Source organism: Amblyomma americanum, chromosome 1, assembly GCF_052857255.1.
Source record: "Amblyomma americanum isolate KBUSLIRL-KWMA chromosome 1, ASM5285725v1, whole genome shotgun sequence".
Classification (NCBI taxonomy): Eukaryota; Metazoa; Arthropoda; class Arachnida; order Ixodida; family Ixodidae; genus Amblyomma; species Amblyomma americanum.
In genome coordinates, this window is record NC_135497.1 from 222,285,454 (window position 1) to 222,312,676 (window position 27,223).

General features: G+C 42.9%; 2 protein-coding genes across 5 annotated transcripts in view; one reads left to right on the top strand and one right to left on the bottom strand.

Moving 5' to 3' along the window:
* Positions 1-9,007: 9,007 nt before the first annotated feature.
* On the bottom strand, positions 9,008-10,323 carry mRpL3 (mitochondrial ribosomal protein L3). Its single transcript, XM_077648544.1, has one exon. The coding sequence runs from the start codon at positions 10,306-10,308 to the stop codon at positions 9,088-9,090; it is 1,221 nt and encodes a 406-aa protein (XP_077504670.1). The 5' UTR covers positions 10,309-10,323; the 3' UTR covers positions 9,008-9,087.
* A 202-nt stretch (positions 10,324-10,525) lies between these two features.
* Positions 10,526-27,223, top strand: part of LOC144114664 (uncharacterized) — a 36,766-nt gene continuing 20,068 nt past the window's right edge. The window contains exons 1-6 of one of the 4 annotated variants that reach the window (XM_077648545.1): positions 10,526-10,809; positions 14,449-14,727; positions 16,798-17,072; positions 21,231-21,452; positions 22,520-22,589; positions 23,671-24,026. In XM_077648545.1, coding sequence (XP_077504671.1) covers positions 10,654-10,809; positions 14,449-14,727; positions 16,798-17,072; positions 21,231-21,452; positions 22,520-22,589; positions 23,671-23,859 — 1,191 coding nt within the window. In that variant the 5' untranslated portion in view covers positions 10,526-10,653 and the 3' untranslated portion in view covers positions 23,860-24,026. Of the gene's footprint in view, positions 10,810-11,314; positions 11,470-14,448; positions 14,728-16,797; positions 17,073-21,230; positions 21,453-22,519; positions 22,590-23,047; positions 23,157-23,670; positions 24,556-27,223 lie in introns of those variants that run through there. The other 3 variants (XM_077648548.1, XM_077648547.1, XM_077648546.1) reach the window with 3 other exon arrangements.

A 27,223-nucleotide genomic window follows, 5' to 3' on the forward strand; every position in this document is an offset into this window, starting at 1 on the left:
GCCAAGACTGCTAGCAGGTGGTTGAGCGAGACCAAATTGATCGATTCAAAGTGGGAACGACCCTATCCCAATTTATTTAGCGGAAACCCCCGTGTTGTTTCGGTTGGGAGTAATTCCTCATCGTGATCCACCGCCTTTTCAGGGCAGTCTCTGTACCATCTAAGCTAGCTGTCCTGGTTAGCTTAGGTAGTGTGTCTGAACAGGCTGTAGTCCCGGGTTCATTCCCGGACCAGGATGAATTTTTCTTTGGTTTTAGTTCATGAGAGTTTTAACGTTTCAAAGTGACTTGGGCTATGAGGGACGCCACAGTGAAGGTCTCCAGAAATTTCAACCACCTGGTGTTCATTAACTTTCAATGACATCGCACAGTACACGGCCCTCTAGCATTTTGCCTCCATAGAAATGCAACCACCAAAGCCAGGATCGAACCCAACCTTTTGGTTCAGCAGCTGAGCGCCATAACCACTCGGCCACCGCGGCGGTTGGTGTTAATGATAATTGCTCCCTAGCAGAAGGCAATTGGACTTTGACAACTACAAAATACTTGTAACTGTTGCATGTTTGCTGCATTGTACCGCCTATGGAATGACTAGTGCTTCTCGAATTCTCTATGTACATTCTTTGTTTCTCCCCTGCAAGCATTGTTATATGGTTTTTCTTGTGCATGCCTGCTTTGTCTCTTCTAGCTTCTGAAAGTGCAATGCTTGGGTTTTAAACGGGACTTGAAACATCATCAGGAACATGGTAGAAAAGATTTCGCTCCCTGCTCAACGCCTTCCAGCTTGTTTTTCTGCGGGCCCTTGTATAATGTTGCCTGCTCATAATCTTGCATCTTCTAGTCTGCAATTTTCAGTCTCTATAGGTTTCCAGCTATGCTAATCTGCGGCAAAACATATTGCGTAAACCTGCCATAGACCATGATTTGTCGCATTAGTTTTCCACCTCCTTAAAGGACTATAAACACCTAATTTCAGTTGCGTATTTCCTTCTCTGTAATGATGCATAAGAGGAATGCATAGTGGTATTAGCGCATGATAGCCTTAGTTGCTTATGCGCCATTAAACCAAATACAGCACGCATAGTGGTATTCGCCTACAACTGCTAAATTTTTTATTTCTTGTGCAGTTTCAGTTTCGTCAACTGAACTATGGCTGGGACGTGTAAATAGGTAGGTAGGTAAACTTTAATAAAATCACAGGACTGTTTCTTGAGGCTTGTGGGTGGGGTCCTCATTCCAGGGTTCCGCTGGCTTGAGTTGTCAGACGGACCTGTTTTATGAGGGCTCTTTGGTCCTCGAGACGATCACTTGTCAACATTGCCTCCCACCGCTCAAATGACATGTACTGCGTCTGTAAGTGGTTCGGTTTTGCCCTGCATCCCCACGAAAATGCAAGCGATTGAGCGGCGCATCGCAGTGAAAATTTCCAACTTGTTGGTACCTCGCGACTCGAAACAGATTTTTCCGCCACTGCGGCAGGATTCGCTAGCATTTTCGCTTGCATGTGAAACAGACTTAAGCGTTCTGTACGTGGAGGGAATAGGGATGAATTGGAATGTGCTGGAAGGCCCTGCTCAGTTGATTGCTGCTCGAGCTAAAGCGTGCGCCCTTTCATTTCCCTCTAGTCCCTAGTGACCAGGGTCCACGTAATCTGGTGGTGGTTTATTGAGGGGTTGGGCACCCATGAGTCGAGCGACGTGTCTTGGGACGCGTCCTCGCAGGAAGTTTTGGCAGGCTTGCTGTGAATCGGTGATCACATGAGCACTGCGCTCTTGCGCGTCGCAGTGCCGTATGGCAAGTGCAACGGCGGCGGTTTCGGCTGCCACTGGAGGGTCGGCTATGATGGAGGCAGCGAGCACCGGGGAGAATTCGAAATTTATCGCCACAACATTTTATCGGTATCGTATTTATTGTGTTCCAGGTACGCCTCGGCATCCACATACATTGTGTGTGCCGGCTGAGATGGCAAGTCGCTTGCGTAGGTAGGAAATTGCTTTGCGCCTGCTGGTGTGGACATCTTTGAATATATGCTTTGGTACCGGAGCTACTTTGATTGAGAATCCAGGGCTCGTTTTCCGCTGTCTTGCCTTAGGAGGGCGTGGCTGGCTTGTGTTTTGTTGGAGTCTGACTGATGTGAGGACTGCTTCCTGGAGTTCGGAATATGTGTTGAAAAGGCTAAGAGCGTGAAGTTTTTCTGTTGAGGTGCTGGGCGGAATATTAAGCGCCGTTTTGTATGCCCCTCTTATGATGGTGTCAATCTGTTGCCCTTCCTGTTTCGTGGTCTCGTGAAAAGGGTCCGTACGTTATTCTACTGAGGACTAGCGCTTGGACTAATCGCGTTGTGTCATTCTCGCATGCCTTGGCAATGTCAGGTGATTTGACTAATCATGCGGGTTATTTGAGTAGTGGTAAGGTGTGTTTAGGTCATGTGAGGCTTGAAAAAAACTGCAATATAACCACTGATACATAGTTGCCATTGCAGCTTTTGGAGGTTGTTGGCCTAAAGGCGTATAGACACCTAACTTTTGCGTGCATGTTTTCTTTTGTAATGATGTGTAAGGCATTAGTATACATGGATTAGCACATGGTGTTCTACAAGCGCTAAGCATTATCAAAATTATTTCTCGTGCTGTTTTGGTCCCAGTTTCAACAGCCGAGCAATGACAGTGACGTCAAAGTGTGGTTATAGGTCACGTGAGGCATGAAAAAACTGCAATATAATCGCTGTTTCTACATTCGTTGTCATTCCGTCTTTTGACCAACTTGAACACTGTAGTGAATTAAAATGATGCAGCGATTATATCGCACTTTTCCAACCCTCACGTGACATATAGCCACACTTTGACGTCACGGCCATCTTTCGGTTGTTGAAACCGAAACAGTGTGACGGAAAAATTTGATTTGATTGATTTAGCGGTCATAGTAGTATCTCTCTATCATTGTAGAGAAAAAAGCATGCCACCACAATTAGGTGTCTATACTCCTTTAAGCGTTGCAGTGAAATAAAACTGCATTTTGGCAATTATATTGCAGTTTTTTTATGCCTTGCATGACCTAAACGCGCATTGTATGTCATGGCCGTCATTTGGTTGAAACCAAAACAGCACCAAGTAATTCGATTGTAAATTATTTAGCTGTCTTAGTGGAATACCGTGGCGCGGTTCATCTATACTGATGTCTAATGCATCATTTGAAAGAAGAGCCGCCATGGTGGCTCAGTGGTTATGGTGCTCGGCTGCTGACCCAAGAGACGCGGGTTAGATTCCAACCGTGGCAGTCTTATTTTGATGGGGTCGTAATGTTAGAGGTACTGTGTGATGTCAGTGCATGCTGATGAACCCCAGGTGGTCAAAGTTATCGGAAGCCCCACTACGGCGTCCCTCATAGCCTGAGTTGCTTTGAAATGTTAAACACCATGGAACAACTATGAAAGAAGAAAACGCCTTGCAAAAGGTCTCTTTGATTTGGCTGCACTCTGAACTAGTCGGTGGTGCCGCCAGTGTGCAGCGTGGCACTGGCTGCTTCCAAAACGAATGGTCGAGTGCAGGCCTGGTCGTTTGCTAGTCTTGGCGTCGGTACCAAATTACAGCCAACTGTGTGCCACCAACATCAACGGGCGCCAAAATCCCGAACCACATGAATTTTCAAGCAGCAAACCACATGCCCCAAGAAATTGTCGTTCCACAGAAAAAAATGTTGCATGTACGCAGACAGACGATCTAAGAATATGCGTTGAAATGCTGCCCATGTGGCTCGACCACTTAGGTTTACAATTAAGACGTCATTAACAGTTCCTCACTTCCTGCTTTCAAGAAAGAGCTGTCATCATGTCATTTAGAGACTGCTCTCATATCTTATTCGCTTCTCCGACCTACTCGTAGGCGCTGCCATATTGCTGCACTACAGCTGCAGTTCCACTTGGGAGAGTGCAAGCCAGCTAAGAACTCGTGCTGCACTAGGCTGGCACTTTTGCAAAATGAAGACTGAAGTGCAGCAGGCACAAGCCGCACTGGCAAAACGAAGGCGAAAGTGCTGCACTCCTTGAACTGGTGCGGAAAGTGCAGCCAAATTGAAGAGGCCCAAAAATTTGGCGGCTATACGCCTTTAACTGCACGGAGTGCATCAAGCCGTGTTTTTGACAGGATAGTGTTAAAGGCCCTGTTGGCCAGAAAATCCAGTGTTGGCGTTGTCGGCATTGTGAGCAAAAAATCGCGGGCATGACTTCGGCAGGTGGGCCACCTAGGTCACGTGACCTTGCAGCGCCATAGCAATCTGCCCACCATGGCTGGTGGCAGTTAGTGATTGGCCGCTCGGGAAGAGCAATCTGGGTGGCACAAAGCCCACCACTGGGAGCACCTGCCATTGCAGGGAAGTGGCGCATCGCTTAACCGCTGTGCGAGAAGGGGTATGAGGATTTCTAGGAATCTATGAATGTAAAGCAGAGAATGACCTCTTGCATATATATGAGAATTGTCCCAATACGCTATCATGTCGTACCCTTAAGGTGGAACTTAAGTGTCCCCTCCAGTTCTTTGGACATGCCACACTGATGGCTTCATGATCTTGAGAAAGCTGGTCTTGTATTTCTTGGCACCTTACTGTATATTTCTCTTCTGTTGCACTGTGCTGTGGCTATGAATCAGCTAGCCGAAACCAAAGTACTGTTCTGGCACATTGTATGAGCTTAGCATCTCGTAGCAGCCAGCACGAAGGTGTTTGGTATGTTTTGTAGTTGCTATTTGTATTTAAAAGGGCCCAAATTACTGCTGTGAAATATTTGGTTTTATTCTCTGAACAGAAAAATGATATCGCATATAGTTGATGTTTCTTCAATCTTAATAATGCCTATTCGTGGCTCGTTACATGTTACCAGACTTAATGTTTCTGGTGCTGCCCTTTGTTGCTTTGGGTGGATACTGAGCAAGTAATTTGTTTGATGAAATGAGGATGCACTATCTGAAAGTTTGGTATTATTAGCTGCAACATCTTGAACTTCTGCAGAACATTGGTAGTGCCCAGTGATTAAGTAGCTTCTAGTACTTGTAAGTGCTGCAAGTAAACAAGCCGTAGCTACATGTCTTTTGACGATTGTTTGCTGTAGAATGGTTACATGAGGTTATTTTAATTGCTTTCAGTACTAGTGATTTTTCTCTAAAATGAATGAAAAGAAACAAAGTGTACATATCTGCGAAGTGAATTGAAGGCGTAAATTTTATATTTACAAAGCATTTTTAATTTATATTCACCCATTTCACCAAACCAAAATAGGCTGACTGTAGTTGGTAACAATGCTCAAGTGCATGGCCTTTGGTGCTTATAGAAGCACAGTGTGATAACTGGCATTAACGGCTTATGATTTGCATATGTTGTTTGAGTCAAGTTTTCCTCCTCATTACATTTGCTAATAAACCATGTGAGCCGTGCTGCAGTATTTTATGAACACTTGTGGGGTCTATGCAAGTAGCTTCAAAAGCTTACAGAGCACTGGCTCTGTGAAGAAAAAAAATTGGCAGGATGATCATGGTCTGATGTGAGAAAGCTGTGACAGCAGTTAGATTTACCCTCGATGATTACTTTGAAGCCAAGGCTTCAAACGTGCTTCAGAATTTTCCTGGAGAGAGAATGGGTGGTGCTTCTGGAGGGCAGCTGGCCTTCCCACTGCGTCTTTGAATTGAATTCAATTTTGCCAATGCTTTTTCGTTCCGCTGCTGCATGGGCTTCTAGTGGGTGGAAGCCTTGTGTCGAGTAGGTGGAGGTGCTGCTGGGTGGCGCTTCTAGAAGGTGGAGGCTTCTCACACACGATGCTGGTATTTTCACCAAGTGCCACTGGTACTGCAACTGCAGTGAAATATTAATTTCTGATGGCCTGGCCACACAGACAGGAACTGGAAGATGGAAAGAGGCAGTCGTGGCACATAAGATAGATTGCACCTTTGACTTCTTTGACACATGTGTTTGCTGCACAGAAATTGTTTTTTAGCAGCTCCCATGTGCTCTGTAAACTTTTGCAGCCTACTATGTTTACTGTACACCTGTGACCACTGCAGTGTTGCACAAGTAAATACAAGGGAGCCCTGCCCCCCCCCCCCCCCCCCCCCCCCTCTCTCTCCTCCCCACCATTGCAATAAACTGTCTCGGGGCCCTCACTTAAAAATAAAAAATCTTGGCTATATATGCCTGGTGCTACAGTTCGAGCTCCTTGCTTAAGGAATCGCACTAGTTCTCTGTTTGCTACTCTAGCTTTCTTGCCCAACTGTTGGGAAATGCTGAACTGAAGGTACTCAACAAGTCGCAGCCTACTGTACAAACCAAATAAACTTACCAACGCCCTTCATTTCAGATGTCATCTGATGCATCTAAATACTTGTGAAAATTCAGAATTTTTTGTAGTTTTAATTTTGTTGTATTTTGCCATAATCTTGCCAGAATACACATCACTTGTCAATAAATTTCCTTATTGTTCATTAGGTACACTTGAAAAAATCCTGCTAGATTGCACCCCGTAGAAGCAACATCTCAATGTGCAGCCTTACTGTTCATTCCAGCCCCTACAGAGGTCGTGCTCAATGTGCCAAAATGGCATCTCTGCCACTAAAAACAGGCTGGAAAGAAGTATCTGCCGGCAAGTATATTGTATAGCCTTGCTATTGTATAGCTTCACAGCTGCCTTTTTTTGTTCAAAAAATATTGCATTCCTTTTTTCTACGTATTGCACAATCAAACATGCCGCACTTATGACACTAGATTCACTCAATTCACAAGCACGAAGTGAACACATCATGTTGGGGCATTGCTAGTGGTCTTTATGCAAGCATTAAGTGTGACATGAATTTCATCTGCTTGACACTTCTACCTGTCTGAAATGAATAGGCAAGAGCCATGCATTTGAGAAGTGGTTCACAAAGCGAAGGGGAATCAAGTGGATTTCGCTTTCATCATTTTTGAATGGGACTGCAATTTATTTCCTAGCCTATATTTGCAGACGCTAAAAAGTACTTCATTTCGGGGCATGCCTTTAACCATATGTAAGTGGCACTTGCATTGGGGTACCAGGTTACCTGCAACGTGTGCCAAATTGCGGCTTTTCTAAGCAGAACTTTTTTCAAGAACTTAACAGCTTATGTGACTGATATTTCCTAAAGCAGTCGGAGAGGGTAGTATAGGTGACACTGCCCATTTCTATATTTTATCATTTGTCGGAACTTATCACAGCTACAAAATATCAGCTTCAACTCTGTAATTGGGGTGCACTAATATAAAACTCAATTTGGGCAAAACTCTATTTGCCCTTATCACTGCATCTCCTCACAGAAAACATTTTAACAATAATTATATATTTGCATGGACGAACTTGCAAAAGTGTTTAGGTCAGTTATTAGTCTTGTGTCAATTTAGCTTCCTAGCACAAACTAGCTGTCTCTCTGATAAATTCTAATTGTTTTATTATGCAGTATGAATGTTTCTCCTACATTGAACTGCCTTTCTATGTACCCAAAATTCTGTGCCGTCAGTTGAGATGCACAACTCAAAACACCTGTTATGAGTTGTATGGCACAATGCAGAATCTTTTAGCCCTCCACCATCTGCACCTTCTCACTATTGAATAAATGTACATTCTTGTGATTTCAGCACATTGCACTGATCAGTTGCATCTGGGATGTCTACTATTTAGTTTAGTTTAAGGTAGTACATCAGGCAAACATTTTAACCTCTGCTATCACCTCCAATATCTACAGTAAGTATGTGCATAAAATTCATCATCATCATCATCATCAGCCCTACTACACCCACTGCAGGGCAAAGGCCTCTCCCATGTCTCTCCAATTAACCCTATCCTTTGCCAGCTGCATCCACCCTTTGCCTGCAAACTTCTTAATCTCATCCGCCCATCTAACCTTCTGCCGCCCCCTGCTATCAAACCAATTAATGGTGCATAAAATTATTAAAAGCCAATTTTGTTACATTCAGGTTTCAGTGATCAATATAGTATAATGAACACACCCCTCTAGCGACCACCAATCACAGATACATATTTTCCCTCCAGCAAAAGGATGTGATGAGGTGTGGCTATTATAAATAACCTTACAATGGCCTCTTGGCCTCATTTTAGGGCTATAGCTGTGAATACAGGTGATGTGCGTGCAACCATCAGGAGGGGTTTTTTTTGTTGCAGGTTTTGCAATGGCAAAACCTGAAAAGGATGCTGACTGGAATTATAAAAAACTTTAAATTTTAAAGAGCAGAAAAGACATAACTGAGCGAGAGAGAGAGTTAAAGCTTATTTTATCAAGAAAGCTGGAGACAAATGGGTAAGCAGGCTGTCCTTAATGCTGAATAATGTGGAGACCGCTTTTCTCGAAGGAACCCTGTAGGTTTATGAATTTCATGTGCCCTTCTTCCACATTCTTGCTGGTAATTTTCTACTCTTTAACCATTTCCGATGCTTTTGCTTCTTTTCGTTTCATTGACATGGAGATGGTTCTCTAATAGGGTTCCTTTGGGTTTTAAATTTTCATCTTAGCTTTCTTTTTCCACTTACTTGTTGGTCATCTTTCATTCACACATTTTTAATTCATGTAGGAGTGGCTATTTTCAGCATTTTTTTTTTGCTTTGGACAAGTGTATACGTTTTTTGAGTAGTTGAATTCGCATTTTTAGTGTTGCATTTTGTTTTGCTACACTTGAAAAGTCATGGGACGTAGTCCCAATTTGCTTTTTCTGTCTTGATTGTAGTGCTTTCTGTTGTTGACTTCTTGGTAGTCCATCAGCAGTGATTCAAGATTTTGTGGTCTCATAGTGCATTATTTTTCTTGTCGAAGGGCACCTGTGATATTGCTCAGTTGTATTATAATATGGGCAGGCATATGCGAATAAAGTTCAATTGTGAGTGGTGCTGGTCCTGTCATTTTATGTGCCTTCTTTGTACCCATTCTCTTTTGCACCATCTTCATAATCCTATACAATTATAACAAACTAGTCCAAAACAAACCATTACTGTACTGCACATGATCATGGTGTGATCATTGGTTTATTCTACAACAAATCCATGCTCAGAGCATACACTTGAGTGCCAGTAAACATATGTATGACTACTTTCGGCCCTTTGTCTTGGCCTTGACCTTGGCTTTCTTCTTGACTTGCACCTCCTCGTCCTCGAACGTTATCGAAGGTGCCTCGAATGGTTGCAGCTCCTTGTCGTACATCTCCTCGGGGAGTGGCCGCTCTGGATCCGGATAGTAGGTGGGGAACGGCGGCGGGTCTTCGGGTGAATGGGCCCTTTTGGCGTGCGTCGAGTCGTACACTTTCACTAGCGCCAGTGTATGGCCTGGCACGGCGGGCCCTTGCACGAAAAGCACGTTGTGTAGCGTGTTGATGCGCCATACGCGGAGGCCCACTACCAGCCTCCGCTCCTGGCCCATATGTCCCGGCATCCGCTTCCCCTTTTGGATAATGCCACGGGGCCCACCGATGGCACCCAACCGCCGGTGGGCCTTGGTGGTGCCATGTGTCGCTGGGCCACCTTTCATGCCCCACCGCTTCATGACCCCCTGAAAACCATGGCCTCGGGTCTTGCCGTACACATTCACGTAGTCTCCCGGCCGAAAATGCGCTGCCGTCAGCGGTGTACCCGGTGGAATCGCCGCGTCCGGCGTAATCAGGAAGCGCGTGAGCTTCTTCTTGGGCATGACGCCGGACTTCTCGAAAAGCTTCAGGTAGGGTGCCTTGAAGTTCATGGGATCAGCACTGCCGGCGCCCACCACCAAGCAGCCGCGGCCCTTGTCCCGGTAGCCAAACCGTGTCTTGGCGTATTGTTCAGGAGGAATGTAGTCAATTACATGGTTGTCCAGCACCTGTATAAGCGTAGTGAGCAGCCGTCTGCCCGTGTTTGTCCACATCGGGTAGATGCCGATCTTGCGTCCAATCACTCCCGTCCTGCGCGATTCGGGCGTCCAAGTCGCCACAGGCCACGGTTCCTCCCTCAGCGGGCTTTCGCCTGGCTGCAGATACTTCTTTTGGGCCAACTCCTGGAGAAAAGCGTAGTTTTCAGGCAGGATGTGCTCCTGATCTCGCACTTTTCGCTTCCGCGGTGCCCACCAGTGGAAAGGATACGTTTTTCGCCTCTTGATGGTCGTAGAAGTCTTGTAGCGGCACTGGATGTTACATGCGACGGCCAAGCACGGCGTGAAAGTTTGTGTCGTCGAAGCATTGTGGACGGCGAAACCGGAAAATAACTTTATTTGAGAGAAGGCCTTTACGTACCAAGCCATTCTTCGCGCACATGGGCTCCTCAAGGAGCATAAACCTACCATGAACGACAGCGCCGCTACTGCGTCGGCTTTCCAGCTACGTTGGCTACGCGATAAACCGTTATGGTCTCAATAAGTAATGAGTTTTTAATAAAAAACGTAGTTGTAAATTACAATAACAAATCATTATTTGGTCATTTGTTTTTTGTTCACTTCATAGTATTTTTATCTCTAGAGATTTGTTGATGTTAGCCAGTTTTTGAGACAACCAGCCAACATTGGCCTTCAGCAGCAGTAGCTATTTTTCCTGCAGCGCTAGGTCTTCGGGCATGTGTGTACTTTCGGTGTATATTTAAGAACTCACTAACTTTTCTCAGTATTTCACTGAATTGTGCTCTCGTGCGGGATATGGCCGTCTGCTTTAGGGCGCTTAAGGGCTCCATCAACAGCGCTCTGGGGACTGTGAAGACTGGCAACATCAGGTCCCATACCGGTCTCCTGACCCTGAGCGCCACAACGCCATGCAATTGCTATGTAACCCTAACCTCTAGCCAAGGCACGAAGGTGATTCCTGCTTTATTGTGGTGTATTTCTATGATTCGTTCACGCTGTACGCTTCTGTAGCCTTTGCAGATGCGCTAGCTTTAGTATCGCTGCGCTAGTCGACTGACACCGTCACCCCTGCCCAATGCAATTCATTCAATGTGCAGTCAAGACGTCACCTGCCGCCAAAGAATTATAACCGCGTCCTTTAAAAAAGTGTTTCATCGATTCGAGCGCAATGCTTGTGGAGTACTTATTTTAATATTTAACTGACTGCCTGTCTAGCTAATGTTAGCGGCACTGAGCAAGTTACCGTGGCGTGAATACCATCCATACCGGTTCGGCTAGGATAGCTAGGTTAAAAGGGCAGCACGCGCCTTTTATTTATTTGAATTACTGTTATTAAACTGATCTAGTCAACGCAGCGGTGGCCGTAGGGATCTGTAGTGAAGCTCAGTTTTGTTCCGCCTGCTTTCAAACTGGTCGCTGTTTAAGGAAACATTAAGCGTGAAGCAAATTGTCTTTATAACACCCTGTTACTCTAGTGCAGTCGATAGCAAGTTGGCCAGTCGAGCGGGGAAGGTTTTAATGTGGAATTCAATATCCACTGCTGGTAAATGCTAGTGATGCCCTTTGAATGGCCTTGCTTGGTTTCCACTTCACTTGTCCTCGATGCAAGAGGTATAGTACTAGTTCTGTTTTATTTGAAGCCTGCGGACTATTTATGTTCTGCCATAATGACTTGGGCATAATGTGGCATACACAAACGTGCAGTAAGGTAGCCTTCATTTGTGTGGAGCTTGTTTGATAGATTCCCACAATATTTATTGCGGGGGTAGTGAGTGCTGGAGAGGGCAGTATTATGCTCTGGCCGCGCATTTTATAGTGGGCGAAACTGCGAGATTTTATTAAGTTTTTGAACAGCCGTATTACAGAATGTGGTTTTCGAGATTTTGATGTGGCCCACAAGATAGTCTTGCATATATATTTAGAGATTACATATTTACGTATCACAGTCTGAGATTTATGTCGCTGTGTGGTGATGCCTGATTGGAAAGCAGTGCGGCTTGCACCATGAGTCTCAAACATGTGCTTGCAAGCTGCATTTTAATTTCATTTTGTTTACCCTCAGCCGCATAAAGCATTACAGGGGGGAGTGGTGGCAAAAACACAGAAGCATAAAAAGCACAACAGCAAACAAATATGATGCTAATCTAATAGGCAGGCAAACAAATACATAAACATGAAAAGCACGAAGCAAAACAAAATACAAACTAAAATATGATGGTAATCTAAAATAGGTTACTACAGAAGAGGTGACATGGTGAATTCTAATAAAGAACAGGGTCTGTAATTGACTGGACGTCTTGTGGAAGGTGGTTCTAGTGCAGAAGTGTGAAAAGCAGGAAACCAAACAATACAAACTGAAATATGGCAATATGGCTCTTAGCTAAAGTAACGTACTACAGTAAAGGCGACAGTGAATTGCGAAAAAGAACAGGATCTGTAATTGACACGTATTGTGGAAGGCGGTTTCAGTCAGCTGTTGTGCGCAAAATGAATGAATAAAAGAGTAAGTTGCCAGTTCAAAATGAAAATATGAACTTTGTGAATCTGATCGATGTGCGATGAGATATAAAATGGCGATAACACCCATCAGACTTTTTAACGGCACTTCCATCCTTGAAAACTTGCAACAAAGTTGCGTGGTTCTCTTCAGTCTGCATGACTCAAAAGCATTAGAAGTGGATGAATTTCAAAATCTTTTTCTTCGGCTCACTAAGTACGTAGTCATGGTTTAAGTTTGTCACTGGGAAGGATGCATTGACAGTGTTTCACAAACCTCACATCAGTTCAGCATACAAATTAGCTTCACATGAGCATGTTGAAGCCTGTAAATAGTTACTAGAAGTGAACGTAACCAAGCTCTGTTTGTTAGCAGCATGTGGAATACTCTAAACAATGACTCTTCTGTTCTTGAAATTCTCTCTCTTGACAGGCAAAATTTAGTGCTTGCATGCTGCTGGATTGGGCTTGTAGCTTTTCGTTTGTGCTTGCAGTGCAGTGAAGCTCATGAACCTGTGTGTAGGAGTCACACATTGTGAATAGTTTGCCTCAGAAACTGTCAACTTCTCCAATTATATTTGTTCCCAAAAGAAGGTGGCCAGATGGTGGTCAAATGATTCCTTAAGTGAGGTGCTCATAGAATACGGCCCCAGTATTTTAGACAGACTGGAGAAAGTTAAGTCATTCTTTTTTTTGCACACAACTTGCAAAGCTTCAGCCCAGTCCATTAAAACTTAAGCTAAATCAGTGCTGAACACCACGTGTATACACTAGGTACATTCATTAAGTCGTAGGTGTCGTAATTATCATGAGTGCTTTGTGCTTAAGTTGGAATTTCACATTTAAATGCTTTGTGTGCTGTACATCTGTTGTACTCAAAGAAGCCAAAAGTCTTTGAAACCAAGTTTTGTAGTGATCTCTGCTTTGTGATAAAATAGCCTCTGCTAAACCAGTGGCTGGCTGCAACTTTGCTTTTATGTGGTGGGCACTTGTTAAAATTTTGTGCAGTGAAATCTTAATATAACTAGTGATTAGATTTTTGGTTTAAACTGAAAGGCAACAAAGGCTGAATTAATTTTTCAAAATCTCATTTTTAACTGAAAAAGGTCGGTATCCTTGACATGCTTGCCCTCTTAGCTGGCTATTGAGGTCAAGTTACACTTGATCAGAAGAGAAAATTAACAAAGTTTGGAAGCCAGGGGCACAGTGACATAATGAGATTGTTGGATTAAGTAATCTGGTTTTTGTGTTTCGTGGCACTACTCCGTGACATCAGACTGGGCTGCTTTATATTCTTTCCAAGTGTCAAGTGTCTGGTAGTGCAGTGCTCACTGCTCACAGACTGTCATCACCTGCTTAGAGCCATGACTTGTTAAAATATGTTTTTCCACTGCATTGAGGACATTCAGTACATTTGAAGCCACCTTCAATGCAAGGCAGTGTGCAAGCACCACAAAAATGTCATGTTCTGGCTTCTTTGATAGTTCATTAACAGTCTCATTGCTGCCATTATCATGTGGACCAGAGATGCATAGCCCTATGACTGCTTCTGGATTTCTGCTGCGGCCACCTTTTTTTCTGACGAAGTGCTACTAACTTTTTTATCTTTGGAATAGAACGTGGGTTTGTGTGCACAAATTGATGTCACATCATGTGTAGAGGAAAGGTAAAAATGCAGCTTCACCTCTTCTATGAAACTGCAGTTCAGCCTGCATTTTCACTGATTTTTGGAATTGATCATAGGATTATATGCAGAAATAGACTTAACATCATGTGCAGAGAAAAGGCTGAACTGCAGTTTCACCCTTTGTCTGCACATGTGATGATTTCTGCCTGTCATCCTATGTCCTAATCCAGAAACAAACAGCTGATAGTAGTGCTCTGTCCAGAATGTTTGTGTGTGCCTCCCTCCTAGTCCTAGCCCAGTTTGCAAGCGCTAACTTGCAAACTAGCCCCAGTCCTAGCTCTTTTATCTCATCACTATTCTGTTGTGTATGCTGCAACTGAATGTTGCAGCATATCTCACAGATGTAATAAGCTGGCTTGGTGCTGTTGCTGACTGTGGTCTTTTGAACCTTTGCTTGTCTTTTGCAGGCCCTTGCGAGGCATGCTGCCGTTTTGCCGCACATCGTGGCAGGCACGTCCGTGCAGAGCACGTGTCGGAGTTCCAGCATATGCCTTCCCGCTACAAGACCACAGCCCGAGATCATTACAAATGATTCTGTTGCCCCAGAACTGGTCAGGCAAGAAGAGCAGGCCCCATTCACATTTTTCGAGCTGCGCAGTGGAGATGATGAGACGAAATCCTCAGGCGTAGTTTGCAGGGTTCCCACGACAGTTTTGTCTGGATACTTGGATGCCTACCCCTACAAAGTGAGTGTTTAGCCTTTGTATCTTAACAATGACTGCAGTTGTTTTTTGTACAAATTCAGCCTGTTTGTGTCTGTAAGTTGCTCTGTAAGTTGCTCTAAGGGTGTCAGGATGAACAATAAATAAAAGTTCACAGTTGCTTGTACCACACACAAGGCTTTCTGAAATGGTCTTGGGTATCATGACTTCAGTTAAAGTTCTTTTATTTTACCACTTACAAAAGTAGTCATAAGCCCTATTTCCCCAGTAATAAAATTCAGACAGCCACTTGTGGGTAAAGGTAATACGCCAAGAATTGCCAGGCAATGCGGCTGCTTAACACCTCAGCTGAAAGTGTCTCGCTGCTTGTAGCTCGTGGAGCGTGCCATCATTTGCCTAACCAATGAACCATTACAGGATACAACAGAATTTCGAGATGGAGACCTGAAGCTGATAGGAGTGAAAAAATCTCATCAGTAGTTCCTTGTTCTATCAGCACAATGCTTACAGCAGTTGTAGCTGTGCATTTTTGTCCAATTTGCACAAGTCAGTTCATGAAAGAATTTTATCAGGTTTTTAGGTTAAGGTACCATGCAGAGTGTATTGCTTTTAGCCATGCAGCTATGGCAGGACAAGTGTTCATATTTGCCACTGCATTGTCTGCATGGTGTGAAAGTGAACATGCAGCCAACTGATGAAAAGCCAATTGCCACAGTGGGACATCTCTTAAAACTATCTATGAGCCCAATGTAGGTATAGACAAATGGCCAGTCTTTCAGAGCTCGTATTTCAGCATGCCTTACAGAGGCATGTGCATATCTGCATACGAATGCCATGCAACTGCAGCTCAATTTCAGCAGAGGTGTTGCAGTTTGGTTTTTTCTGGTTGGGTTCACACCCATGACAGACATGGGCGTGAAGTTTTTAATAAGATTTTGAAGTCTGCTTGTTGTTTGTGATGAGACTACTTTGATTGTTGGCAAATGAGGCAGGTTAGCTGGAATTAGAGGCATTTATATTAGGTGTTCGGTGGATACAACTAACCAATCACATCACATGCTGAGATTACTCAGTTTCACTTAACAGATGGCTGGGAAAATCAGTAAGAGCCTTATTTTAACTAAACAGGCTGTAATAGTTACCTTGAAGTTCATTGCAACACCCACTCCCAATGTTTATTTTGTGTCAGACTCCTTTTATTATGGTCATGTTAAGGACATTAGAAATTTAGTTGCAGTAGTCACTGTGTTTTTCACTCATTCCACCTGCATATTATATTAATGATATTGGACCTACGGGATTTTGAGGAATTGTCAACAAGGTGGTTTTGGATTGTTTTATGCTAGTAGTTTTTAAAACACTTTGGCTCAGTCTGCCTGTCCTCACCTTCTTCTCATACAAGAGTGACTGGTTTTCATTTATATTTGCCAGTGTGCATTCCTAATCTCCACGTTATAATTTCTGTGAAACATGATATTAAGCAACTTCTAGCAGGGCTGAAGCTCTTATTAAACGCGATAACTGTAGTGTGTAATAGAATGCATAGGGCAGTGCGCAGTGACAACTACCAATGTGTGCAGCTTCCTTGCACTTCCAACATCTGGAAAACTGTCAAAGGTCTAAGGTCTCTGGAGTTCAGAATGCCGAAAAGCAAAAGGATGGCATAGAACCGGTCAGGATTGCAAGTTCTGTACAGGTATATACTCTAGAATTAAGAATGCGTTAATGTTGCAATATTGGAGATTTCAAGCTGCATAATTTTGTCTGAATGTTTTGTTTGGCATTCAATTATTTCAAATTAAATGCTAAGCCAGACAAACCAATGTGGATAAATTTTTTGGAGGCATGTATATTTTGGTTGGCTGCATTATTTAAAAACATTATAATAAGCTGGAACCCATTTTCTTTTTTTTAATTTTTCAATCAGATAAGTTTGGTGCAAGCATGGAAGCTAGTGAAAGGCTTGTGACATTAACTCAATCACCAACCTGCAGTGGGTCATGTTTTTATCTTAGGAATTCAATCAGCATGCACAAAAACTGTTGCTCATATTTGACGAACATTCTTTGTCCATCTTCTCGTGTATATTGCCAGGTATACTGTTTCGATGTGGAACGGCGAGTGGCAGCAGAGATGGCACTATCGGACTATGAGCGAGAGGTACTGCAGTTTGCGGGCACATCGGTCGCCCTGAAAAACTCCGGGAGTGAGCAGCTGCCAGACCCTGGTCGGGCCACGGAGCAGCAGCTACAACGGATATCACGCGTCCTGGCTGAACATTTGCCCCGGTTTTTCACAGAGCCCCACCACTACGGGTTATACAACAAGAACATTGTCTTCAGAAACAACATTCGTGGCGTAACGACAAGGTGAGAGGATCACCCCCTGTGCTGTACATTTACATGCATGTGCGCAGCTGTTCTCTCAAGCTTGCGAGCCTCTTTTCATTTAAGTACAAGGTGACTGCATGGCTTCTAGCAGTAAATGATATGTCATGAGGTTGCAGAGAAAAAGAGGTGAATGGGTGGGTGTACAATGGCAAGAAAACACATTAGAAGCAAAATTTTGTTGCAGAAAGATCATATTTAATAGGTTGTGATATAGTACAGAGGTCAGAGTTGGTCAGTGGCTGCAGATTTGGAAGCAAAAATTTATGTAGCTTGTTTTTACTGTGCACTTGTATAGATAACACATGGCTAATATATATGACTCGAGCCATTTTGCTCAAAGACTATTCCTCATGATAGTAGGATGACATTTATTAACTTTGGTATGGATAAAAGTCTGAAAAGTTATATTACCCAGTCTGTGCTGTGTAAGGCACAACAGTCTAACTAGGATGACATTCATTAAATGGGCGGCTGGAAGACAGTAGGAAGCTTCTAATTGTTATGTTTTGAGTTTATGATTGAGAATGTTTGCTCATCCAAGACCCTGTCTATTGGGACTCACAAAGCCATTGCACAGCTTTGGCCACATTGGTGCAAAGTACCGTCTTCTTTAATTTGTTTAGGCAGTTCACCAGCTAGACAATTGTGGTTTATATCCTTGGGTTCAGTTGACATAGGTGCTAGGTTTTCTTTTTATATATTCTGGGTGTTTCATTAAATACCTACTGCAATGTCAGGTTTCACAGTTAAAAAAAATGGTCTATCAGGATTGTAGTTTCCGCAGTGCTAGGCATCAGAAAACAAGTAGATCATGTTCACTGTAACAAGCTCATGAACTAAAATATAATACATATGTAATTAGCTCTTAACCATTAGACTTGGGTTTCTGCTGGCCCTGAGTTATGGCCATATCAGCTTCTACATTTTCGAAAACTTGGTTCTTGTCATTGTTGCTTGTATTATTGCATTCTTTTCTGCACTGTTCCATAAAAGGTGAACTACCAACTAGCCCTGTCATCCATCTTAGTGAACAAGCCCGGTCTTCCATCCCAGTGTTGCAGCACAGGGAGTTCTGGCTATTAAGGAACAGCAAACGGAAATGGCTTAGCTGAACTGTGCATGAAGCCACACCCATGAGCATGTGTCTATTGTCCTTTTCTTGTGTCACCCTTTCCTGGTGCAATGGGTCATTGCCAAGCATTTACTGGCTGTGGCCCACTATTTGTGCATAGTGTGTCGTGGCACCCTTGAAAGCATATGAGCTCAGAGCAGGAACAGGTTAAAAGTAATATTAAGGACTGCACATTAGGGTAATAGCATGGCAGAAATGTGCAGCAGAAGGTCTCAAGGACAAGACCTCCCACCTTAGTGCAAGGAAAGTAATGGCGTGCATCTGAAAGTAGCCAATGGCAAACTTCTTGTGCACATGCTGGCACTGCATTTGTGAATGCTGCACTGTTCCAGGTCATAATCTCCTATATTTTTCATGCCTAGGCATCTGCTGAAAAGCGGCCATTCAAGCAGAATCAGGGCAATTAGCTCCTCTTGCGGGCAGAGTGCGAGGAGATCCCGAGATTTCACTACTTGCCAATGGGCGCGTGCTGGTGGTTCACGTGTATTTCAAACTCTCTGCCCGATGCGGGTTTTCTGCGATGCGAGTGCCACATTACGGCGAGCGGCAAAACTAGGCTCACTGCGGTAAACCAGGTGATGACGAGGTTTTAGGTATTCTCTGATACCAGCATCTCATCGTGGCGAGTGCCCTATTTATTGCCGCATGCCTACTTTTGGCGATCGTCGAGAAGCTGCGCTCGAAGCCTTGACGAAAAGTACGAGGGTTAGCATCCATTGATCTTGGTGCCGATGACCAGGCAGGTAAAATATAGGAGGCTATACCCAGGTATTTGCAAGTTTGCCATGTAATGTAGCCGGTTTTGGAGCTCTGTGAGTCTATTGGAAAGCATCAGGCCTACATTTATGTCCAGTCAAATAGTTTTTATGTGTGATGCATGATTACTCAGTGGTGAACGCTTCATGTTTCTGACTTTTATGTAATGCTACCAGTTTTGCATGACAGTCAGGAACAGAGCGTATGAAAAGAAGCTGTATGAAATGATTATTTCTTTCCTAAAGGCCATTACATCATTGGATAAGGTGAAAAGTTTGGCTGTGCGGGCTGACAAGACCATCTGGTTGCATTGTAATGGATTCCTATTCATGTGGGCACCTCTGCAAATGGAAGAGTTGATGAAGCTACTCATGCATGATTGGATCTAGTGCAGATATAGTGTAGACTCTGTAGCTCTGGTAAAATCTTGAAGTGAACAATGAATGGCACATGAACAACCCCACAGAAAAGCTACAGTAATGGAAACCATCGCTGCAATGTGCTCTGTGGAACATAAGTTGGACCTGTGCCTCTAATATGTAGTCATCATTCGAGAAACGAAGCACTTGGAAACAACCCTTTGGGAGTATTGGGTGTAGAACTCACTGTTTTAGAAATTGACAAAGTTTACCCACATTTCAGCTGTCATCTTTGAAGACAGCTTCTTTTCTTCAAATTCAGGTTTATTTTTTTTTAATTTCAAACCACCTGAAGTATTTAACTTGTTTTATTTATTTATTTATCAAAGAACCCATAGCGCCAAGGCATTGCAGGGGGGTGGGAGGGTGGAGCACATTAAGAATTACATAAACTACACAAATTATCGCATCTTTGCTCCTAGGCAGAGTAAAAAGTACAAACACCAGAAAAAGACAAAAGAATTGTAAAGTGCTAGACATGCACATACATTTATAGCATAGAAAAGAAAGCATCATTTGATGCAGCACCCACAACATCACTCGGCAGCCTATTCCATTCGCTAATGGTTTTAGGAAAGAAATACATCGTAAACAATTCATTTTTTGTAGCAATTTCCCGAACCTTAAAATCATGGTCAACACACTTAGATTTGTAGTAAGGCGGTTGCAAATACTTTTCTTGTTCAACACGAATAGTTGAATAATAAATAGAATGAAAAAGCTTGAAACGTAAATTCATTCGGCGCATGACGAGCAATTCCCAGTTGAGTGCTTGTTTCGTACGCGATGCACTGAACTGAGACCCACGTGTGCCCGGCACAAAACGAGAGGCGACGTTTTGCATCCTCTTCAACTTATCTTTATCTCGAGCAGTAGGTGGATCCCAAACCGTAAGCTTTATATATTCTAGATATTTTGCATATGGGCAGTTTAATGCTCTAATTTCAGCTTATTCAAACAAAGTTGGATATAGTTGACAACTAAGTTCCTGAAATGTGGGTGTGGGGAAAAAATATTTCGTCACAGTCACATAAGCCAATCACCTGAAATACCTGTACGAGCTCTCTTGCATGCTGCATTGGCTTTTATTAATACCAGGCAACTGGGTTGCTACACAGTGCTTCAATAAACTTATTCCTTATTCCTTAGCATGCAACACACACCTTGTAAACTTTTGCTGATGACTGTACTGTCTGGAGCTGAAGTTGTGTATACCCACGCAAGCTTTGTTTAGACTATATTTGCCCCACTTTGCAGCAGTGTCTGCTGCCGAGACAGGCATGTGGCACAGGCTGGAACATTTTATTTTTTATTCCTTTTTGGGTGTCCCTCTTTAGTTTTTTTGTCGAGAGGGGCACGGAGGTGACCGTTTTTATATAGAGGCATGTTAGTTTGTTCGTTTCGATTTGGGGTTCTCCATGGCAGAAATGCCAAATGGTATTGAAAGTGCAGTGAACCATACAGCCACACATGGTATGCATCACTTTTGCACCTAACAATACATGTTAACATTTAGTAACTTTTTTAGTTTAATTTGACTTTGATAGGTGCTTTATTGCAAGGCTACAGCTCAGATGAATTCCCATGCAAGGTTCTCTGAAACAATGCATGAAACAGTTTGTACAGCAGCTTACATTTTTTAGTTTATAGCTGAGATTTTCTTCTTTTTTTTTGCCTCATTGGAAAGCAAGGAGGCTGTAAAGGCTCCAGAATGTTGTGCTAGTCACATTAACTTCCATCTTTTTTGCTGTCATGGCTGGTAACCAAATCAACTTGCTGCTAGCTAGCCTGTTAACTGCTCCAGGCTGATTGCATGCTTTTGCCAACCAGGGGCATCACAGGCTATGTGCAGCAGATGGCATTGGTGCGCATCCTGGGGCACCTGCGGTATGCACACGTCCGCATGGAAGTGCTCAAGATGACCACCCACAAGGAGGACAGCACCGTGCGCGTACGCTGGCGCATTGTGGGCATCTCAGGCTTACGTGCCCTATTCATGTTCTGGAAGTTTCGTATCTGGGAATGGCAGAAGATGATTTCCCAGGAGGCTGAGTGAGTCCCCTGCCTTTCACTTAGCTTTTCTTTGTCTTTGGCTCACCTGAGTCAAGAGCTATCCATTCTTCCGCTTACAATGGGAATAAAGAGTTAAGCCGACCATGGTGCAAGTTATGTTGATGAAACAACCCAACTGTTGGCACACTTGTGTAATTTGGGGTTGCCCCTATATTATTGTGAATTAAAAAGCCAAGCTTTGGCTGTAATGGGCCAAAAGTAGTGGCTCCTTGTCGGTAACTTGGGCCAAATTCCCTGTGAATTCTGTGATAATTGATCTGTGATGGCATACATTAGTTCCTTCAAATGCACATTGATTTCACATGGGGCCTGTGAAAGAAAGCAATGAGAAAGTGTGTTTTTGGTATTCGTTTGAAAACTGATGGCTACTTCAACTGAACAAACTACAGCTTGATAAATTAGATGATTGCGTACAGTAGATCTGCATAACTTAACTCACGCTTGGGCACCTTCTTAGAGCACATGGGACGAGACTCACGCTTGGGCACCTTCTTAGAGCACATGGGACGAGAGCTGTACTTCAAAAAAAAAAAAATGCATGCTATGAAAATTGCACAGGTTCACCTTATATAGGCTGTGCATATCCCATCTAACATTGTACTCTTTCGAGGCATGTTTAGCTGTGTGTACAACTCATGTGATGGATGCTCCGAGTCATACATCATTACGATGCTATCTTACTGGCTCTTTCTGCCTTGCTGTGTGCACATGTCTGCTTGAGAGAACATATTTTGTGATGAAGGCCTATTTTTGGTTTTGGATAATGAAACTGACTGCCTCTTTTTTGTATTATTTTCTGGATGGCTTGCAAAGCTTCCTTTGGTGGTCTCATTCCAAAGTTCAGACCTTTGTACGGTGTAGCCTCAGTATAATGAACACGAATATAAGGAATTATTGGCTGTATCGAACTCTTTTCAAAATATTGTTAACGGAGGCGTGTGAATATTAAAATTTTCTAATACAAATTGAATACGAATATGAACAAAAAAAATGGCTGTGAATATTGAAGAAAAGGATGTGCGGATTTTTATTTTTTGCACCCCCAGGTGGACTGATGGTTTTTCAGTACTTAAAGTTGGATCTGATGGCCTTATATATGAGCACATTTGTGACAAGGTAAGCTCATCCTTTTTCTTTCTTTTTTTCAATGTTCTACTGACTAGTTTAGTTATCATAGTACTCAAATTTAGTATCATTTGCTTTTTAATTTTTTTTTCTCTTTTCCACTACCATTGCCTCTACTGTAAAAACAATGATTGAACTCTATATGCAATTTTTTTTTTTCACACTTAGGCTCATAACCCAAGCACGTTTTACTACATTGGTACATCTGATACAACTGTCAGGCTGGCAGTTCATGTCGAAGTTGTGTATGGCTACAGAAAGGTCTTGATCTGCAGTGTTAGGCACATGAACTTTGCAGTTTTGTTGCTTTGTGATTAGTTTTCTTGCTCTTACACATATGGCACTGGCTGCTTTAGAAGGGCTTATTGTGTGCAAGTTTGATATTAACGTTATTTTTCATCAAAGCTCTGTAGTGTGTGTGTGCTCATCTTGCACTAGCTGTATTACAGAGGCATTACTGGGCTTGACCAAGAACTGAAATGGCAGCACACACAGGTGGATACAAACTAACAACTGACATATATTTTTGTGAAAGCCAGTACATAAATTCAATTTTCAATTTCAGTTCACTTGTTTCTTCGCATCTATACATATACAGATGGCATGCAGCTGCAGTGGCTCAGTGGTTATGGTGCTCGGCTGCTGACGCAAAAGGCGCGGGTTCGATCCCAGCCACAGTGGTCGCATTTTTGGTGGAGGCGAAATGCTAGAGGCCCGTTTACTATGTAATGTTAGTGCATTTAAAGAACCCCAGGTGGTCGCAATTATTCGTAGCCCTCCACTACAGTGTCCCTCATAGCCTGAGTCGCTTTGGGATATTAAACCAAAACAATAAACATATACAGATGGTAGGAGAACAGACAAAAAGCCACACAAATTCAGCTTGACTGGACCTGTACCCCACACAGAAATGGCATTGTGTTCAGTAATGAAATACAGAAATAGTACAAGAATTCATACAGTAAAAAAAAAAGAAAACTACCCTATTTACTCTCATAATTTGCACACCCCAACCTTTTACCTGAATCGTTAAAAAAAATATATTTACTTGCATAATTTACGGTCTCTGCAGCGCCAGACCACCAGCATGTACTCGGGTGCGCGCAAGGCAGGCTTGGGAAGATCGGCGCGACCGCGTCGCCGTGTGCGGTTGCAAAAGTGGCGAGGGCACGAATTGTGCGCCGTCCACCAGGCATGCTCGCTCTGGCAGTCGCTTTCCTGTACGAACGGTTGCGCGCATACCCAAATCCGAAACTACTGAACTGTTTGCTGTTTGGTTTTCCGCCAGTCAGCTGAGCCGCACGCGAGGGCGCCGTTTTTTATCTCCCATTACCTCCTCTGCCTTTCAATGCTGGTTTCGCAATTGTATGGTTATGCGTTTATTGTGGTTTGAGCTGCGCACGGGCCGTCATGACATCCCGTGGGAAACTACATAACATAGGTCGGGGCGGGAGGGGGTATGCGTCTTATATTTGGAGTCAACTTTTTTGTTTGCCAGCGAGGGGTGCGAGATGAGGGGTCTGCGTATAGGCGGCAGTGTATAGTGTATATTGTGCGTTATGACCTTTGTAGAGTTTTTATAGGACGTGTTTAGAAAATTTTCGCGTAATTTGTACACCCTTACTTTGAAACCCTAATTTAAAGAAAAAACTGTGCAAATTACACAAGTAGACTATTGGTAATTCAAACTTCAAGGGACCTGATATTTTTGTTTGAATTATCAGAAGTGCACCTTAATATATAATCCAAGACTGAATGCAATTTGGTTTATCGATATCTATACATACAAATTGTATTTTGGATCTATTTTTCTGTGCAGATGTAGCTAAATGCTTTAGGGCCGTCGTACGATCGTTTTTAAGCAGCTTCCGCCAGGCTCGCTTCGCGAGCGGGCCGACAGTTTTCGGCCGCCAGGCGGACGTGAGGCGGAAAGGTGTTGTACGATCAAAAAAATAATTGAACTTGCAGCCTTTCCTAAGCATTTGCACAGTTCTTGTCACTTTAATATGTAAACAACCCCCCCCCCCCCCCCCATCTACCTACAGTCAGCTGACTGTTAATGCAAAAGACATGCTTATCTAATCAATATATAAGTTGTGTGTGTCTGAATTGTGTATGCATTAAAAATTCACATTTTAACACACTGCTGTCAAACACAAATGCAAATTCACATGAGAAATTATGACTTTTCCAGCTGTTTGGAACAGGTAAAATCAGTTGTAATTAAAGCAGTTCTGCATTTTACAGAACAGTGACAATGCAAAAATAGTGACTTATTTTTGTTGTTTTTCAGTCCATTATTAAAGCCAAAATAGAAATAGCACTGTGTGGCTGCAAAGGGGCTTAGACATGTTATCACTTGGCTGTAGTGCAAGGCTTTGTTCTCCACAGTGACAGCGGGCCATCAGGTAGTCCTTTAGCATTCCTTCATGAGCTGATATTGCCGTTGCACAAGTCAGACTACAGCATTGAAAACAAGTATGGAAAGTTCTGCTGAAGGCCATGTCATTGTTGCCATGTACAAAATAAGCTGGCATATACTCTGTGCAACTCCAAAGCATTCTCAAATGTCGCTGCGAGTGGAAAACAAAGTGGGTGCCTTTGTATTGCATAAAAGTCTACACATGTCTTTCTATTACTATAAACATAATGAGATGTGGGAGCCAGTAAAGTGGATTACAGGTAGAGGAAATGCAAGAACCAATTTGGAGGGTTTACATTGCAATGGCTCCTGGCTTAGGCTGAGAAAGAATACTTTGTACAGTCAGGGAAACAGGATACAATGACCCTATAACCTGGTTATCTCGAGCAAACACCAACATCTGAAGCAGAATTTGTAAACTTGGATTTCCAGTATGAGGTCTATGATGTTGCACAATAAAATGAAATAAAAATTGAGCCATTTAAGTATGTTCTCTGATACAACTTTAAAGCAATGTTTAAGAGTTTTCACTCAATAGTAAAATGTAGACTGATTGAATGTAAAGGTGACCAGTTCCCAATCTAGCTAGCAAAAGTGAGCATTGCTTACTGTTAACTGATGTTTATACCGCTCAACATGTGTTGAATTTTAGAGTGTGCTATTAGTTGCCGACTATCAACATTTTCAACAAAATATATCTATTTCTCTGCCAGTCTGGTATTCAAAGAAAGAAATTAATTGAGACATGGATAGGAATCAGAAACTTGAAAAAGACCAATTTGAAGTTAGCCCGAAGAATGTCGAAAGAAAACAGAAAAGCAGTGATGAGTTTTGTCTTTACTGGTGTCTCTTTGCTGCAACTTGAAGTTGACGGTTTTGTGTTTAAGATGAACCAACGGCCCTGTTAACACTATCCTGAATATATAGAGGTCACACAATAAACATGCATTCGTAGCATTCTCACTGAGCCATGTTATGAAGGCGGTGCGTTGCTTAGCTGAAGAGACGATAAGAGAGAGAAACCAAGAAAAATCTGACACAGATAGGCACAATAATGCATGCTTAGCTTTTCAGTGCACAGGTTCAGTTGGCTAGACCTAGCTTGTGCGCAGTGTGCAGGTTAGCTTAAATGCAACTGTATGCCGTCCGACAGAACTATTGTGTAAATCTGCCCCAATATTACTTGAAATAGATTGTGAGGAAAGTTCTTACGCGTAAGAGAACATTGCATTGGCTAGCCGAGCTGAGCAAGTGACTAAGCACTTCATTATAACAATTTATTTTAATATTTATCATACCTAAACAGTACTAAATGACAATACTTCAGTGGTCAGCTTTGTGTAAAAGTAATCAACCATTAGAATCCAAGCACAGCCATACGGCTACAAAGGAAAGCTTTGTAGCTCTTCTTTGTGGCCTTATGGTTGAACTTTGGTGGATGTCAGTGGGTGATTACTCGCTTATTACAAATATTCTCTGCCTTGAGGGAATTACTTCAATTAGTGGACGAGCATCATCATTTATTGCGTGCATTTCTGCAGTGACTAGCTCAAGGGACAAGAGGTTAGTAAGCCTTGTGAGGTGGAAGGCCATTCCAGCCTTTAGTGGCAAAAACAAAAATCAATATTGAAATGCAGTGGCATGAGCTAACTAGGCACAACAGTACTAGTGCGGCTAGTGCAGAAGGAAACATGAGTCACAACAGATTAGTTGGTTATGTGACAGTAAAGAGTGAAAAAAAAACCCTGCAGTTTCTGCACGACATGAAGAAATTTGAAGATTCACCTTTGGTGCTGTGAAACTGGAGCTTCAACAATAGTCTGAGAAAATAAAACAAGGGCTCAGGTCTGAACTCATTCTAGGATTTTAGTTAAGTTTGGTTTGTGCCATGTTCCATTATAACGTCCAAGGTGATGTCACACAGGGGATCTGAACGCAATTAACTTGAAAGACGGCGATACTAAGTACATGTTATGGTGTAAATATCCTTATAGGTGGGCGTATAAGCATTATGAGGTGAGACCATGCTACATTGCGAGCCATGTGAATGGCTGAGTGTTTGAACCAGTATACAGTGAGTATACATTTCTCGGTAAGACCTTATAAGTAGGCAAAATATAGTTTTGCTGACAATAAAAAAAAAATGAGTGCATTCTTAGTAACATTAGCAAATAGGCCATTCTAGAGCATGCAATATGTTGTT

Bases quoted from the DNA above. Each gene is read 5' to 3' on its own strand.
- mRpL3 (XM_077648544.1), bottom strand. From the start codon at position 10,308: ATGGTAGGTTTATGCTCCTTGAGGAGCCCATGTGCGCGAAGAATGGCT.